At 50.2% G+C, this 16,977-nt stretch overlaps 1 protein-coding gene across 2 annotated transcripts in view; it reads right to left on the bottom strand.

Annotated features, from left to right (window-relative positions):
- The window catches only part of LOC128702212 (leucine-rich repeat and fibronectin type-III domain-containing protein hattifattener), a 95,858-nt gene extending 81,335 nt beyond the window's left edge, over positions 1–14,523 (bottom strand). For both annotated transcript variants that reach the window (XM_070102771.1, XM_070102773.1), the window contains exon 1: positions 14,194–14,523. In XM_070102771.1, coding sequence (XP_069958872.1) covers positions 14,194–14,198 — 5 coding nt within the window. In that variant the 5' untranslated portion in view covers positions 14,199–14,523. The remainder of the gene's footprint in view (positions 1–14,193) is intronic.
- Positions 14,524–16,977: the final 2,454 nt, after the last annotated feature.

The raw sequence follows: 16,977 nt of genomic DNA, 5'->3' as shown, positions 1-16,977 counted from the left end.
GGACAAAGCTCCTGGAGAGCGAAACTTGCCACAATGTCACATTAGTTGCATCTTTGTCCTTTTTACCTGACCAAAACATCGTTCACACACCTGAGTTATACCTCGACCCTCAACACGTGTAGTCGATAGGCTTCAACCCTAACAAAAAAACTATCGTTTTCTTGTTGCAGGAGTCCTTGTAGTCCACCCTTGTTACAAGGGTCGTTACAGGCCACCTTAGTTATAAGGGTCGTTACAGGCCACCTTGGTTACAAGGGTCGTTGCAGTCCACTTCCCTCATTACATGGGTTGTTACAGTCCACTTTCCCTCGTCACAAGAGTCGTTACAATCCACTTTGCCTCGTCACAAGAGTCGTTACAGTTCATTTAGTCAGGTAACAAGGGTCGTTACAGTCCGCTTTGCCTCGTTATAGTTCACTCTGCTTCGTTACAAAGACTGGTTACAGTACACTCTGCCTGGTCACAAGACTGGTTACAGTACACTCTGCCTGGTCACAAGACTGGTTACAGTACACTCTGCCTGGTCACAAGACTGGTTACAGTACACTCTGCCTGGTCACAAGAGTGGTTACAGTACACTCTGCTTGGTCACAAGACTGGTTACAGTACACTCTGCCTGGTCACAAGAGTGGTTACAGTACACTCTGCCTGGTCACAAGACTGGTTACAGTACACTCTGCCTGGTCACAAGAGTGGTTACAGTACACTCTGCCTGGTCACAAGACTGGTTACAGTACACTCTGCCTGGTCACAAGAGTGGTTACAGTACACTCTGCTTGGTCACAAGACTGGTTACAGTACACTCTGCTTGGTCACAAGACTGGTTACAGTACACTCTGCCTGGTCACAAGACTGGTTACAGTACACTCTGAATGGTCACAAGACTGGTTACAGTACACTCTGCTTGGTCACAAGAGTGGTTACAGTACACTCTGCTTGGTCACAAGACTGGTTACAGTACACTCTGCCTGGTCACAAGAGTGGTTACAGTACACTCTGCTTGGTCACAAGACTGGTTACAGTACACTCTGCTTGGTCACAAGAGTGGTTACAGTACACTCTGCTTGGTCACAAGACTGGTTACAGTACACTCTGCTTGGTCACAAGACTGGTTACAGTACACTCTGCTTGGTCACAAGACTGGTTACAGTACACTCTGCTTGGTCACAAGACTGGTTACAGTACACTCTGCTTGGTCACAAGACTGGTTACAGTGCACTCTGCTTGGTCACAAGACTGGTTACAGTACACTCTGCTTGGTCACAAGACTGGTTACAGTACACTCTGCTTGGTCACAAGACTGGTTACAGTACACTCTGCTTGGTCACAAGACTGGTTACAGTACACTCTGCTTGGTCACAAGACTGGTTACAGTACACTCTGCTTGGTCACAAGACTGGTTACAGTACACTCTGCTTGGTCACAAGACTGGTTACAGTACACTCTGCCTGGTCACAAGAGTGGTTACAGTACACTCTGCCTGGTCACAAGAGTGGTTACAGTACACTCTGCCTGGTCACAAGAGTGGTTACAGTACACTCTGCCTGGTCACAAGACTGGTTACAGTACACTCTGCCTGGTCACAAGACTGGTTACAGTACACTCTGCCTGGTCACAAGACTGGTTACAGTACACTCTGCTTGGTCACAAGACTGGTTACAGTACACTCTGCCTGGTCACAAGACTGGTTACAGTACACTCTGCCTGGTCACAAGACTGGTTACAGTACACTCTGCTTGGTCACAAGACTGGTTACAGTACACTCTGCCTGGTCACAAGACTGGTTACAGTACACTCTGCTTGGTCACAAGACTGGTTACAGTACACTCTGCCTGGTCACAAGACTGGTTACAGTACACTCTGCCTGGTCACAAGACTGGTTACAGTACACTCTGCCTGGTCACAAGACTGGTTACAGTACACTCTGCTTGGTCACAAGAGTGGTTACAGTCCACAATCTAGCACAGTGTGGGGGAGGGCCACTATTGTCTCCACTGCCCACAAGGGTAGAGTGAGGTGTTACACAGGCTAGCACAGTGTGGGGGAGGGCCACTATTGTCTCCACTGCCCACAAGGGTAGAGCGAGGTGTTACACAGACTAGCACAGTGTAGGGGAGGGCCACTATTGTCTCCACTGCCCACAAGGGTAGAGTGAGGTGTTACACAGACTAGCACAGTGTAGGGGAGGGCCACTATTGTCTCCACTGCCCACAAGGGTAGAGTGAGGTGTTACACAGACTAGCACAGTGTAGGGGAGGGCCACTATTGTCTCCACTGCCCACAAGGGTAGAGTGAGGTGTTACACAGACTAGCACAGTGTAGGGGAGGGCCACTATTGTCTCCACTGCCCACAAGGGTAGAGTGAGGTGTTACACAGACTAGCACAGTGTAGGGGAGGGCCACTATTGTCTCCACTGCCCACAAGGGTAGAGTGAGGTGTTACACAGACTAGCACAGTGTGGGGGAGGGCCACTATTGTCTCCACTGCCCACAAGGGTAGAGTGAGGTGTTACACAGACTAGCACAGTGTAGGGGAGGGCCACTATTGTCTCCACTGCCCACAAGGGTAGAGTGAGGTGTTACACAGACTAGCACAGTGTAGGGGAGGGCCACTATTGTCTCCACTGCCCACAAGGGTAGAGTGAGGTGTTACACAGACTAGCACAGTGTAGGGGAGGGCCACTATTGTCTCCACTGCCCACAAGGGTAGAGTGAGGTGTTACACAGACTAGCACAGTGTAGGGGAGGGCCACTATTGTCTCCACTGCCCACAAGGGTAGAGTGAGGTGTTACACAGACTAGCACGGTGTAGGGGAGGGCCACTATTGTCTCCACTGCTCACAAGGGTAGAGTGAGGTGTTACACAGACTAGCACAGTGTAGGGGAGGGCCACTATTGTCTCCACTGCCCACAAGGGTAGAGTGAGGTGTTACACAGACTAGCACAGTGTGGGGGAGGGCCACTATTGTCTCCACTGCTCACAAGGGTAGAGTGAGGTGTTACACAGACTAGCACAGTGTGGGGGAGGGCCACTATTGTCTCCACTGCCCACAAGGGTAGAGTGAGGTGTTACACAGACTAGCACAGTGTAGGGGAGGCCCACTATTGTCTCCACTGCTCACAAGGGTAGAGTGAGGTGTTACACAGACTAGCACAGTGTGGGGGAGAGCCACTATTGTCTCCACTGCCCACAAGGGTAGAGTGAGGTGTTACACAGACTAGCACAGTGTGGGGGAGAGCCACTATTGTCTCCACTGCTCACAAGGGTAGAGTGAGGTGTTACACAGACTAGCACAGTGTGGGGGAGAGCCACTATTGTCTCCACTGCCCACAAGGGTAGAGTGAGGTGTTACACAGACTAGCACAGTGTGGGGGAGAGCCACTATTGTCTCCACTGCTCACAAGGGTAGAGTGAGGTGTTACACAGACTAGCACAGTGTAGGGGAGGGCCACTATTGTCTCCACTGCCCACAAGGGTAGAGTGAGGTGTTACACAGACTAGCACAGTGTGGGGGAGGGCCACTATTGTCTCCACTGCCCACAAGGGTAGAGTGAGGTGTTACACAGGCTAGCACAGTGTGGGGGAGGGTCACTATTGTCTCCACTGCCCACAAGGGTAGAGTGAGGTGTTACACAGACTAGCACAGTGTGGGGAGGGCCACTATTGTCTGCACTGCCCACAAGGGTAGAGTGAGGTGTTACACAGGCTAGCACAGTGTGGGGGAGGGCCACTATTGTCTCCACTGCCCACAAGGGTAGAGTGAGGTGTTACACAGACTAGCACAGTGTAGGGGAGGGCCACTATTGTCTCCACTGCCCACAAGGGTAGAGTGAGGTGTTACACAGACTAGCACAGTGTAGGAGAGGGCCACTATTGTCTCCACTGCCCACAAGGGTAGAGTGAGGTGTTACACAGACTAGCACAATGTAGGGGAGGGCCACTATTGTCTCCACTGCCCACAAGGGTAGAGTGAGGTGTTACACAGACTAGCACAGTGTGGGGAGGGCCACTATTGTCTCCACTGCCCACAAGGGTAGAGTGAGGTGTTACACAGGCTAGCACAGTGTGGGGGAGGGCCACTATTGTCTCCACTGCCCACAAGGGTAGAGTGAGGTGTTACACAGACTAGCACAGTGTGGGGAGGGCCACTATTGTCTCCACTGCTCACAAGGGTAGAGTGAGGTGTTACACAGGCTAGCACAGTGTGGGGGAGGGCCACTATTGTCTCCACTGCCCACAAGGGTAGAGTGAGGTGTTACACAGGCTAGCACAGTGTGGGGGAGGGCCACTATTGTCTCCACTGCCCACAAGGGTAGAGTGAGGTGTTACACAGGCTAGCACAGTGTGGGGGAGGGCCACTATTGTCTCCACTGCTCACAAGGGTAGAGTGAGGTGTTACACAGGCTAGCACAGTGTGGGGGAGGGCCACTATTGTCTCCACTGCCCACAAGGGTAGAGTGAGGTGTTACACAGGCTAGCACAGTGTGGGGGAGGGCCACTATTGTCTCCACTGCCCACAAGGGTAGAGTGAGGTGTTACACAGGCTAGCACAGTGTAGGGGAGGGCCACTATTGTCTCCACTGCCCACAAGGGTAGAGTGAGGTGTTACACAGGCTAGCACAGTGTAGGGGAGGGCCACTATTGTCTCCACTGCTCACAAGGGTAGAGTGAGGTGTTACACAGACTAGCACAGTGTGGGGAGGGCCACTATTGTCTCCACTGCCCACAAGGGTAGAGTGAGGTGTTACACAGGCTAGCACAGTGTAGGGGAGGGCCACTATTGTCTCCACTGCCCACAAGGGTAGAGTGAGGTGTTACACAGGCTAGCACAGTGTAGGGGAGGGCCACTATTGTCTCCACTGCTCACAAGGGTAGAGTGAGGTGTTACACAGACTAGCACAGTGTGGGGGAGGGCCACTATTGTCTCCACTGCCCACAAGGGTAGAGTGAGGTGTTACACAGACTAGCACAGTGTAGGGGAGGGCCACTATTGTCTCCACTGCCCACAAGGGTAGAGTGAGGTGTTACACAGACTAGCACAGTGTAGGGGAGGGCCACTATTGTCTCCACTGCCCACAAGGGTAGAGTGAGGTGTTACACAGACTAGCACAGTGTAGGGGAGGGCCACTATTGTCTCCACTGCCCACAAGGGTAGAGTGAGGTGTTACACAGACTAGCACAGTGTAGGGGAGGGCCACTATTGTCTCCACTGCCCACAAGGGTAGAGTGAGGTGTTACACAGACTAGCACAGTGTAGAGGAGGGCCACTATTGTCTCCACTGCCCACAAGGGTAGAGTGAGGTGTTACACAGACTAGCACAGTGTAGGGGAGGGCCACTATTGTCTCCACTGCCCACAAGGGTAGAGTGAGGTGTTACACAGACTAGCACAGTGTAGGGGAGGGCCACTATTGTCTCCACTGCCCACAAGGGTAGAGTGAGGTGTTACACAGACTAGCACAGTGTAGGGGAGGGCCACTATTGTCTCCACTGCCCACAAGGGTAGAGTGAGGTGTTACACAGGCTAGCACAGTGTAGGGGAGGGCCACTATTGTCTCCACTGCTCACAAGGGTAGAGTGAGGTGTTACACAGACTAGCACAGTGTGGGGGAGGGCCACTATTGTCTCCACTGCCCACAAGGGTAGAGTGAGGTGTTACACAGACGAGCACAGTGTGGGGGAGGGCCACTATTGTCTCCACTGCCCACAAGGGTAGAGTGAGGTGTTACACAGACTAGCACAGTGTGGGGGAGGACCACTATTGTCTCCACTGCCCACAAGGGTAGAGTGAGGTGTTACACAGACTAGCACAGTGTGGGGAGGGCCACTATTGTCTCCACTGCCCACAAGGGTAGAGTGAGGTGTTACACAGACTAGCACAGTGTGGGGAGGGCCACTATTGTCTCCACTGCCCACAAGGGTAGAGTGAGGTGTTACACAGGCTAGCACAGTGTGGACAGTGTGGGGGAGGGCCACTATTGTCTCCACTGCCCACAAGGGTAGAGTGAGGTGTTACACAGACTAGCACAGTGTGGGGGAGAGCCACTATTGTCTCCACTGCCCACAAGGGTAGAGTGAGGTGTTACACAGACTAGCACAGTGTAGGGGAGGGCCACTATTGTCTCCACTGCCCACAAGGGTAGAGTGAGGTGTTACACAGACTAGCACAGTGTAGGGGAGGGCCACTATTGTCTCCACTGCCCACAAGGGTAGAGTGAGGTGTTACACAGACTAGCACAGTGTAGGGGAGGGCCACTATTGTCTCCACTGCCCACAAGGGTAGAGTGAGGTGTTACACAGACTAGCACAGTGTAGGGGAGGGCCACTATTGTCTCCACTGCCCACAAGGGTAGAGTGAGGTGTTACACAGACTAGCACAGTGTGGGGGAGAGCCACTATTGTCTCCACTGCTCACAAGGGTAGAGTGAGGTGTTACACAGACTAGCACAGTGTAGGGGAGGCCCACTATTGTCTCCACTGCTCACAAGGGTAGAGTGAGGTGTTACACAGACTAGCACAGTGTGGGGGAGGGCCACTATTGTCTCCACTGCTCACAAGGGTAGAGTGAGGTGTTACACAGACTAGCACAGTGTGGGGGAGAGCCACTATTGTCTCCACTGCCCACAAGGGTAGAGTGAGGTGTTACACAGACTAGCACAGTGTAGGGGAGGGCCACTATTGTCTCCACTGCCCACAAGGGTAGAGTGAGGTGTTACACAGACTAGCACAGTGTGGGGGAGGACCACTATTGTCTCCACTGCCCACAAGGGTAGAGTGAGGTGTTACACAGACTAGCACAGTGTAGGGGAGGGCCACTATTGTCTCCACTGCCCACAAGGGTAGAGTGAGGTGTTACACAGACTAGCACAGTGTGGGGAGGGCCACTATTGTCTCCACTGCTCACAAGGGTAGAGTGAGGTGTTACACAGGCTAGCACAGTGTGGGGGAGGGCCACTATTGTCTCCACTGCTCACAAGGATAGAGTGAGGTGTTACACAGGCTAGCACAGTGTGGGGGAGGGCCACTATTGTCTCCACTGCTCACAAGGGTAGAGTGAGGTGTTACACAGACTAGCACAGTGTGGGGGAGGGCCACTATTGTCTCCACTGCCCACAAGGGTAGAGTGAGGTGTTACACAGGCTAGCACAGTGTGGGGAGGGCCACTATTGTCTCCACTGCCCACAAGGGTAGAGTGAGGTGTTACACAGACTAGCACAGTGTGGGGGAGGGCCACTATTGTCTCCACTGCTCACAAGGGTAGAGTGAGGTGTTACACAGGCTAGCACAGTGTGGGGAGGACCACTATTGTCTCCACTGCTCACAAGGGTAGAGTGAGGTGTTACACAGGCTAGCACAGTGTGGGGAGGGCCACTATTGTCTCCACTGCTCACAAGGGTAGAGTGAGGTGTTACACAGGCTAGCACAGTGTGGGGGAGGACCACTATTGTCTCCACTGCCCACAAGGGTAGAGTGAGGTGTTACACAGACTAGCACAGTGTGGGGAGGGCCACTATTGTCTCCACTGCCCACAAGGGTAGAGTGAGGTGTTACACAGGCTAGCACAGTGTAGGGGAGGGCCACTATTGTCTCCACTGCCCACAAGGGTAGAGTGAGGTGTTACACAGACTAGCACAGTGTGGGGAGGGCCACTATTGTCTCCACTGCCCACAAGGGTAGAGTGAGGTGTTACACAGGCTAGCACAGTGTAGGGGAGGGCCACTATTGTCTCCACTGCTCACAAGGGTAGAGTGAGGTGTTACACAGACTAGCACAGTGTACTGGAGGGCCACTATTGTCTCCACTGCCCACAAGGGTAGAGTGAGGTGTTACACAGACTAGCACAGTGTAGGGGAGGGCCACTATTGTCTCCACTGCCCACAAGGGTAGAGTGAGGTGTTACACAGACTAGCACAGTGTAGGGGAGGGCCACTATTGTCTCCACTGCCCACAAGGGTAGAGTGAGGTGTTACACAGACTAGCACAGTGTGGGGGAGGGCCACTATTGTCTCCACTGCCCACAAGGGTAGAGTGAGGTGTTACACAGACTAGCACAGTGTGGGGGAGGGCCACTATTGTCTCCACTGCCCACAAGGGTAGAGTGAGGTGTTACACAGACTAGCACAGTGTGGGGGAGGGCCACTATTGTCTCCACTGCCCACAAGGGTAGAGTGAGGTGTTACACAGGCTAGCACAGTGTAGGAGAGGGCCACTATTGTCTCCACTGCCCACAAGGGTAGAGTGAGGTGTTACACAGACTAGCACAGTGTAGGGGAGGCCCACTATTGTCTCCACTGCCCACAAGGGTAGAGTGAGGTGTTACACAGACTAGCACGGTGTAGGGGAGGGCCACTATTGTCTCCACTGCCCACAAGGGTAGAGTGAGGTGTTACACAGACTAGCACAGTGTGGGGGAGGACCACTATTGTCTCCACTGCCCACAACAATCACCACAGCCTCCACACCAAGACGAAATTTAAAAAAAAATCTTTTGTTTCTGTGTTTGTGATTCACAATGAAAGGCGAGGTGTTTCCTTGAAGGGTGAAGGGCTCTTCGTCCAAGGAAAGTGGAGCTAGACTCCCATTCCTTGGATTAGAACGTAAGAACATATGGAGGACTGCAGCAGACCTACAGGCCCATGCTGGGCGGGTCTAAGTCACCTAGTGCACCCGTCTACTCCCACGTACACCCGTGCACAACATGCGTTTGAACACGTTAACGGAACGTTGTTTTGTCCGTGTTAAAACTGGTCTGGTAAGTTGAGAGGCGGGGACGGGAGCTGTGCCTCAACCCCCCACAGTCACAAGTAGGTCAGTACACGCATGGATATACTGACGCTTGTGGGGAAAAAATATAGTCCAACCCGCATATATGCATATACCAATATACACGGATATACAAGTGTACATGAATATACCAACACACATACTGTCTTATACGCGTCTGCTATATAAACATTATAAGAATTATATGTATAGCCAAATGTTAAAGTATATACTATATAACACACACACACACACACACACACACACACACACACACACACACACACACACACACACACACACACACACACACACACACACACACACACACACTGGAAGTGGAATAGCCTAGCAAGTGAAGTAGTGGAGGCAGGAACCATACATAGTTTTAAGAAGAGGTATGACAAAGCTCAGGAAGCAGAGAGGGAGAGGACCTAGTAGCGATCAGTGAAGAGGCGGGGCCAGGAGCTGAGTATCGACCCCTGCAACCACAATTAGGTGAGTACACACACAGTTGTCAGGAAGTGGAACAATCTGGAGAGTGATGAAGGCAGGATCCATACGTAGCTTTAAGAAGTGATACGATAAAGCTCATGGGGCATGGAGAGTGTTGCCCTGGTAACAGCTAGCGAAGAGGCGGGGCCAAGAGCTGTGAATCGACCCCTGCACCCACAAATAAGTGAGTCCACGAGAGAGAGAGAGAGAGAGAGAGAGAGAGAGAGAGAGAGATGGGTGGACTGTGTACTTGTGTAAAGGTGTTCGATACATTACCCTACAAGAGACGTGAGACAAAGGGTAGAGGAGCAGGTAGGAATAACAGGGAAAAGTATTACAGTGGATGAAGGAATAATCAGCAGGAAGGAAGGAACGAACGAGTTAGTCAGGGAAGAGGTGTCGGGAAGGGAGAGTGTGACGAGTGGGGTTCCTCAACGGTCAGTACATGGACCAGTGCTGATTCCTGGTAATGTTAACATGACAGAGGAAGTGGAGACAGGAGTGTCAGTGTTCACAGATATGAAACTAAGGAGAACACAGACTGGAGTAGACCAGGAGATATACTACAAGTGGATCTGAACCAGTTGGAGGATTGACAAGAGTCTATTACAAATGAAGCTCAGTAAATGCAGACTTATTTTCTACACATTGTAATATATAAGATACGGAGTTAGATCAGAAACAGACATCTTAACAATGCATAACAAGCCACATGGAGATGGAAATATTCAACTCTAGATCTTTCACACACTTGTGCGCCGTCAGGAGCTATGTAATGTTGCAAGATAGCAACAGATAGGAGGGGAAATTCTCTGAGACAAGGCTTAACCTAACCTCACCCCGTGTCATGTACCGCCATAGAGAATTTCCCCTCCTATCTGTTGCTGTCTTGCAACATTGCACAGCTCCTGATGACGTACGAGAGAGCGAAAGATCTAGAGCTAAAAGCTTCCATCTCCTTGTGGCTTCTTCTGCATATAAATATAAAAAAAAATAAAAAATATCTGAAAATCTATAAAAATAAACACTTTTTCTCTAAAATAATGAATTTTAGCAATTTTTATTTTATTTTAGGGATACAAAGACGAGTGAAGCAGAGAAGAGACTGCAAGCACTCCTGGAAGAGAAGGACCTTTGGGTAAGCATAGTTCTGAGTACATCACCTGAGGTACACAACCGAATGTCCGGAGCAAACGCGAGAGTGACAATTTATAGTTTAGCTTTCAGGAAGGTTAACAAGGAAGCATTCACCACACATGTCAGGCCCATCTTGGAGTACGCAGCGCCAGTATGGAACCCACATCTAATAGAGTATGTAAAGAAGCTCGGAAAAGTACAAATTTGCAACGTTAGAGCTGAGTTATATGAGGTGTGAGGTGAAGCTAGAGGAGCTAAATTTAATAACACTGGACCACAAAATGATCAGAGGTGACATGATTACGACATACAAGGTACTGAGAGGAAGTGACAGCGAGTCTGAAAGGCAGGTCTCTGGTACGCGAGACCACAGCTGGAAAAATAGATGAGTCAGAGGGATGTTAGGAAATATTTCTTTAGCCTTAGACTGTTCAGGAAGTGGATCGACGTAGAGAGCGAAGAGGTAGCTGTTAACACAGGTGAGTAGCAGCCGGCGGAGAGGTGGGGGCCCAGAAGCTGAGGATCGACCCCCTGCAGCTACATTTAGGTGGGTACATATACACTCACGGGGCTAGGAGCTACGAATCGACCCCTGCAACCACAAATAGATGAGCACACACACACAGGCAAGACTACATAGAGACCTGGACAGGCTACAGCCTGGTCCAGCAACTGGCTCCTTGAATTTAACCCCGCCAAATGCAAAATCATGAAGATCGGGGAAGGGGAAAGAAGACCGCAGACAGAGTATAGTCTAGGTGGCCAAAGACTGCAAACCTCACTCAAGGAAAAAGATCTTGGGGTGAGTATAACACCGAGCGCATCTCCCGAGGCGCACATCAGTCAGATTGCTGCAGCATACGAGCGTTCCGATACATCAGTAAGGAATCATTCAAGACTCTGTACACCATATACGTCAGGCCCATACTGGAGTATGCAGCACCAGTTTGGAACCCACACCTGGTCAAGCACGTCAAGAAATTAGAGAAAGTGCAAAGGTTTGCTAGAAGACTAGTCTCAGAGCTAATGGGCTTGTCCTATGATGAAAGGTTAAGGGAAATTGGCCTGACAGGACAGGAGGGTCAGGGGAGACATGATAACGACATATAGAATACTGCGCGGAATAGACAAGGTGGACAAAGACAGGATGTTCCAGAGATGGGACACAGAAACAAGGAGTCACAATTGGAAATTGAAGACTCCAGTGAGTCAGAGGGATGTTAGGAAATATTTCTTCAGTCATAGAGTTGTCAGGAAGTGGAATAACCTAGAAAGTGACGTAGTGGAGGCAGGAACCATACATAGTTTTAAGACGAGGTTTGATAAAGTTCATGGTGAGTACACACACACACACACACACACACACACACACACACACACACACACACACACCGGGAAGTATGTGAAGAACTCAACAAGAGATTCAAAGAAGTGTTCACAGAGGAGACAGAAGGGACTCCAGAAAGACGGAGAGGTGGGGCACACCACCAAGTGCTGGACACAGTGCACACAACCGAGGAAGAAGTGAAGAGGCTTCTGAGTGAGCTAGATACCTCAAAGGCAATGGGGCCAGATAACATCTCCCCATGGGTATTGAGAGAGGGAGCAGAGGCGCTATGTGTACCCCTAACAACAATATTCAATACATCTATCGAAACAGGGAGATTGCCTGAGGCATGGAAGACAGCAAATGTAGTCCCAATCTTTAAAAAAGGAGACAGACATGAAGCATTAAACTACAGACCAGTGTCACTGACATGTATAGTATGCAAAATCATGGAGAAGATTATCAGGAGAAGAGTGGTGGAACACCTAGAAAGGAATGATCTCATCAACAGCAGCCAGCATGGTTTCAGGGACGGGAAATCCTGTGTCACAAACCTACTGGAGTTCTATGACATGGTGACAGCAGTAAGACAAGAGAGAGAGGGGTGGGTGGATTGCATTTTCTTGGACTGCAAGAAGGCGTTTGACACAGTTCCACACAAGAGATTGGTGCAAAAACTGGAGGACCAAGCAGGGATAACAGGGAAGGCACTACAATGGATCAGGGAATACTTGTCAGGAAGACAGCAGCGAGTCATGGTACGTGGCGAGGTGTCAGAGTGGGCACCTGTGACCAGCGGGGTCCCGCAGGGGTCAGTCCTAGGACCAGTGCTGTTTCTGGTATTTGTGAACGACATGACGGAAGGAATAGACTCTGAGGTGTCCCTGTTTGCAGATGACGTGAAGTTGATGAGAAGAATACACTCGATCGAAGACCAGGCAGAACTACAAAGGGATCTGGACAGGCTGCAGAACTGGTCCAGCAATTGGCTCCTGGAGTTCAATCCCACCAAGTGCAAAGTCATGAAGATTGGGGAAGGGCAAAGAAGGCCGCAAACGGAGTACAGTCTAGGGGGTCAGAGACTACAAACCTCACTCAAGGAAAAAGATCTTGGGGTGAGTATAACACCAGGCACATCTCCTGAAGCGCACATCAACCAAATAACTGCTGCAGCATATGGGCGCCTAGCAAACCTCAGAACAGCATTCCGACATCTTAATAAGGAATCGTTCAGGACCCTGTACACCGTATACGTTAGGCCCATATTGGAGTATGCGGCACCAGTTTGGAACCCACACCTAGCCAAGCACGTAAAGAAACTAGAGAAAGTGCAAAGGTTTGCAACAAGACTAGTCCCAGAGCTAAGAGGTATGTCCTACGAGGAGAGGTTAAGGGAAATCAACCTGACGACACTGGAGGACAGGAGAGATAGGGGGGACATGATAACGACATACAAAATACTGAGAGGAATTGACAAGGTGGACAAAAACAGGATGTTCCAGAGATTGGACACAGTAACAAGGGGACACAGTTGGAAGCTAAAGACACAGATGAATCACAGGGATGTTAGGAAGTATTTCTTCAGCCACAGAGTAGTCAGTAAGTGGAATAGTTTGGGAAGCGATGTAGTGGAGGCAGGATCCATACATAGCTTTAAGCAGAGGTACGATAAAGCTCACGGCTCAGGGAGAGTGACCTAGTAGCGATCAGTGAAGGGGCGGGGCCAGGAGCTCGGACTCGACCCCCGCAACCTCAACTAGGTGAGTACACACACAAACACACACACACACACACACACACACACACACACACTCGACGGATGTAAACTGTTATGTCGACAAAAAATGTCTTGACGCGTACACATGCTCTAACTCACACACATACACATTATCATTTATATATATATATATATATATATATATATATATATATATATATATATATATATATATATATATATATATATATATATATATATATAAAACCCCAAGACAAATCGCAATTAATAATTGTCAATGAAAAAACAGTAAACAGAAGAATGGACGGGGAGTCGAACTGTTCTCCATGTGTACATCAGGTCCATGTGTACATCAGGTCCATGTGTACATCAGGTCCATGTGTACATCAGGTCCATGTGTACATCAGGTCCATGTGTACATCAGGTCCATGTGTACATCAGGTCCATGTGTACATCAAGTACAACTGTCAGGTTGTGAGGTGAGACAGTGTGGTCACAGTTGTTGTCGCTGCTACAACCACGTCCAAGAAGTGCTGATGAAGTTATCTTAATGTAACCTCTGACTGGATGTACCTGGACCAAATATATATCATTAACAGAGCTGCGGCTTGGCCAGGACTCGATCCTGCGTTCCCATGCCCAGCCCTGTCAGAACTGTACAAAGTACGCATCCCTCTGTCCATAGTGAATAATGATGCATTACTATAGATGATAAATACAGTTATATACTCACTTCATTGTATATAAGGCCAGCTTAATATAGTGTGGGTGAACTGTCAGGTAAGTTCCTTGGTCATGGTACACAGAGATTATTATTCGTTCTTCACTGACTCCTATGTTGTGTCCAGCGATAATTCCACTCAAAACATCTCTTTTAGGCCTAGTTTACTTTATCGTTCAGTCTTGTGCCTCTTACGGAGACATCTATTCACTTCACACCTTTGTATTTCCTTTCGGCCCCGACACGGATTCTGAGACAAGAGCAAGAGAGAGTTTTCAAGGTTTGTGTGTGGAATGTTGGGCGGAGGAACTGCGCACACCCTCCTTCGTCCACTGCCTGCGGGATACTACCCTCAGTCCCTCACCAGGGTCTTTGGCCCCTCCCTAGCCAGCCTCGTGTGCCAGATACCGCTAGACAAACATGGCGGCCCACCTGCCGACTTCCACCTGATATTTCTCCTTGATTATTGTCTTACCTCCGCTCCTCCAGTGATTTCCCTTTCAGGATCCTGTGAGGGGGGAGTCACGGAGTGGATTAACAGAGGTGAGGGGGCGAGGCACCTTCCACCTGCCGCCCCTGTTCACCTAGAATGTGGGCTGTTGTGGGTGGCGTTCTTCAAGGAGGGATCTCAGGTCCCCTAGGGAATAAATTTGTATTGATCGACTTTCTTACGGTTTCTTCTTCTTTCTTTCTCGTCCTTCCTTCGTGTTCTTCAGTCTCGCTTTGGAGAGCGTAATGCCTTATTAGGAAGGACGAGGGACTGATTCCCCTCATTTTGCATGGACTTGTGTGTATTATTCTTCAAGGTTGAGGGACTGATTACTTCATTTTATACTGTCTCCGTATATAAGTTACGTATTGAAGAAGACGAGGCCAAGACGAGACCAACGCGAGACAAAGACCAGACCAAGACAAAGCCGAAACTTAGAAACGAGGCCAAGACGAGCCTTAGATGAGACCAACGCGAGACCAAGGCGAGCCCTAGACGAGACCAAGACGAGACCAGTATGAGACCAATGCAAGATAAGCTCATAGGTTACAGATTTCCGGTGTTGGTACACAACGGGTGTTGAAGGAGGGTGCAGGTGGGAGGGAGAGAGGGTGCAGGTGGGAGGGAGAGAGGGTGCAGGTGGGAGGGTAGGAATGTTGGGGAGGTAGGATAACAGATGGGATGGGGGTGAGTCCTAAGGGCACTTATACCACCACCACCACTAATATTACTAGTACCACAGCCACTACTATTACTAGTACCACCACCACTTCTACCATCTAGGAGTCACCAACCCTCTTACCCTGACACTAAGAATACCCTAGTCACTTCTAGCAGTGAGAAACACTTCTAACCTCATCCTAGGAACACCCTAGTCACTTCTAGCAGTGACCAACACTTCTAACCTCATCCTAGGAACACCCTAGTCACTTCTAGCAGTGACCAACACTTCTAACCTCATCCTAGGAACACCCTAGTCACTTCTAGCAACGAGAAACACTTCTAACCTCATCCTAGGAACACCCTAGTCACTTCTAGCAGTGACCAACACTTCTAACCTCATCCTAGGAACACCCTAGTCACTTCTAGCAGTGATCAACACTTCTAACCTCACACTAGGAACACACTAGTCACTTCTAGTTAAGATATCGACAAGTTCACTAAACAGTCAGGGATCATCAGTAAAGAAATTCTCGTAGCATGGTGATCAGTCCACGAGGAGTGCATGGTGATCAGTCCACGAGGAGTGCATGGTGATCAGTCCACGAGGAGTGCATGGTGATCAGTCCACGAGGAGTGCATGGTGATCAGTCCACGAGGAGTGCATGGTGATCAGTCCACGAGGAGTGCATGGTGATCAGTCCACGAGGAGTGTATGGTGATCAGTCCACGAGGAGTGTATGGTGATCAGTCCACGAGGAGTGTATGGTGATCAGTCCACGAGGAGTGTATGGTGATCAGTCCACGAGGAGTGCATGGTGATCAGTCCACGAGGAGTGCATGGTGATCAGTCCACGAGGAGTGTATGGTGATCAGTCCACGAGGAGTGCATGGTGATCAGTCCACGAGGAGTGCATGGTGATCAGTCCACGAGGAGTGCATGGTGATCAGTCCACGAGGAGTGCATGGTGATCAGTCCACGAGGAGTGCATGGTGATCAGTCCACGAGGAGTGCATGGTGATCAGTCCACGAGGAGTGCATGGTGATCAGTCCACGAGGAGTGTATGGTGATCAGTCCACGAGGAGTGCATGGTGATCAGTCCACGAGGAGTGCATGGTGATCAGTCCACGAGGAGTGTATGGTGATCAGTCCACGAGGAGTGCATGGTGATCAGTCCACGAGGAGTGCATGGTGATCAGTCCACGAGGAGTGTATGGTGGTCAGTCCACGAGGAGTGTATGGTGATCAGTCCACGAGGAGTGCATGGTGATCAGTCCACGAGGAGTGCATGGTGATCAGTCCACGAGGAGTGCATGGTGATCAGTCCACGAGGAGTGCATGGTGATCAGTCCACGAGGAGTGCATGGTGATCAGTCCACGAGGAGTGTATGGTGATCAGTCCACGAGGAGTGCATGGTGATCAGTCCACGAGGAGTGTATGGTGATCAGTCCACGAGGAGTGTATGGTGATCAGTCCACGAGGAGTGTATGGTGGTCAGTCCACGAGGAGTGTATGGTGATCAGTCCACGAGGAGTGTATGGTGATCAGTCCACGAGGAGTGTATGGTGGTCAGTCCACGAGGAGTGTATGGTGATCAGTCCACGAGGAGTGCATGGTGATCAGTCCACGAGGAGTGTATGGTG

This window comes from Cherax quadricarinatus, chromosome 83 (assembly GCF_038502225.1).
Source record: "Cherax quadricarinatus isolate ZL_2023a chromosome 83, ASM3850222v1, whole genome shotgun sequence".
NCBI lineage: Eukaryota > Metazoa > Arthropoda > Malacostraca > Decapoda > Parastacidae > Cherax > Cherax quadricarinatus.
The sequence above is the reverse complement of the archived record's forward strand: the minus strand, read 5'-3'. Positions and strand labels throughout refer to the sequence as shown.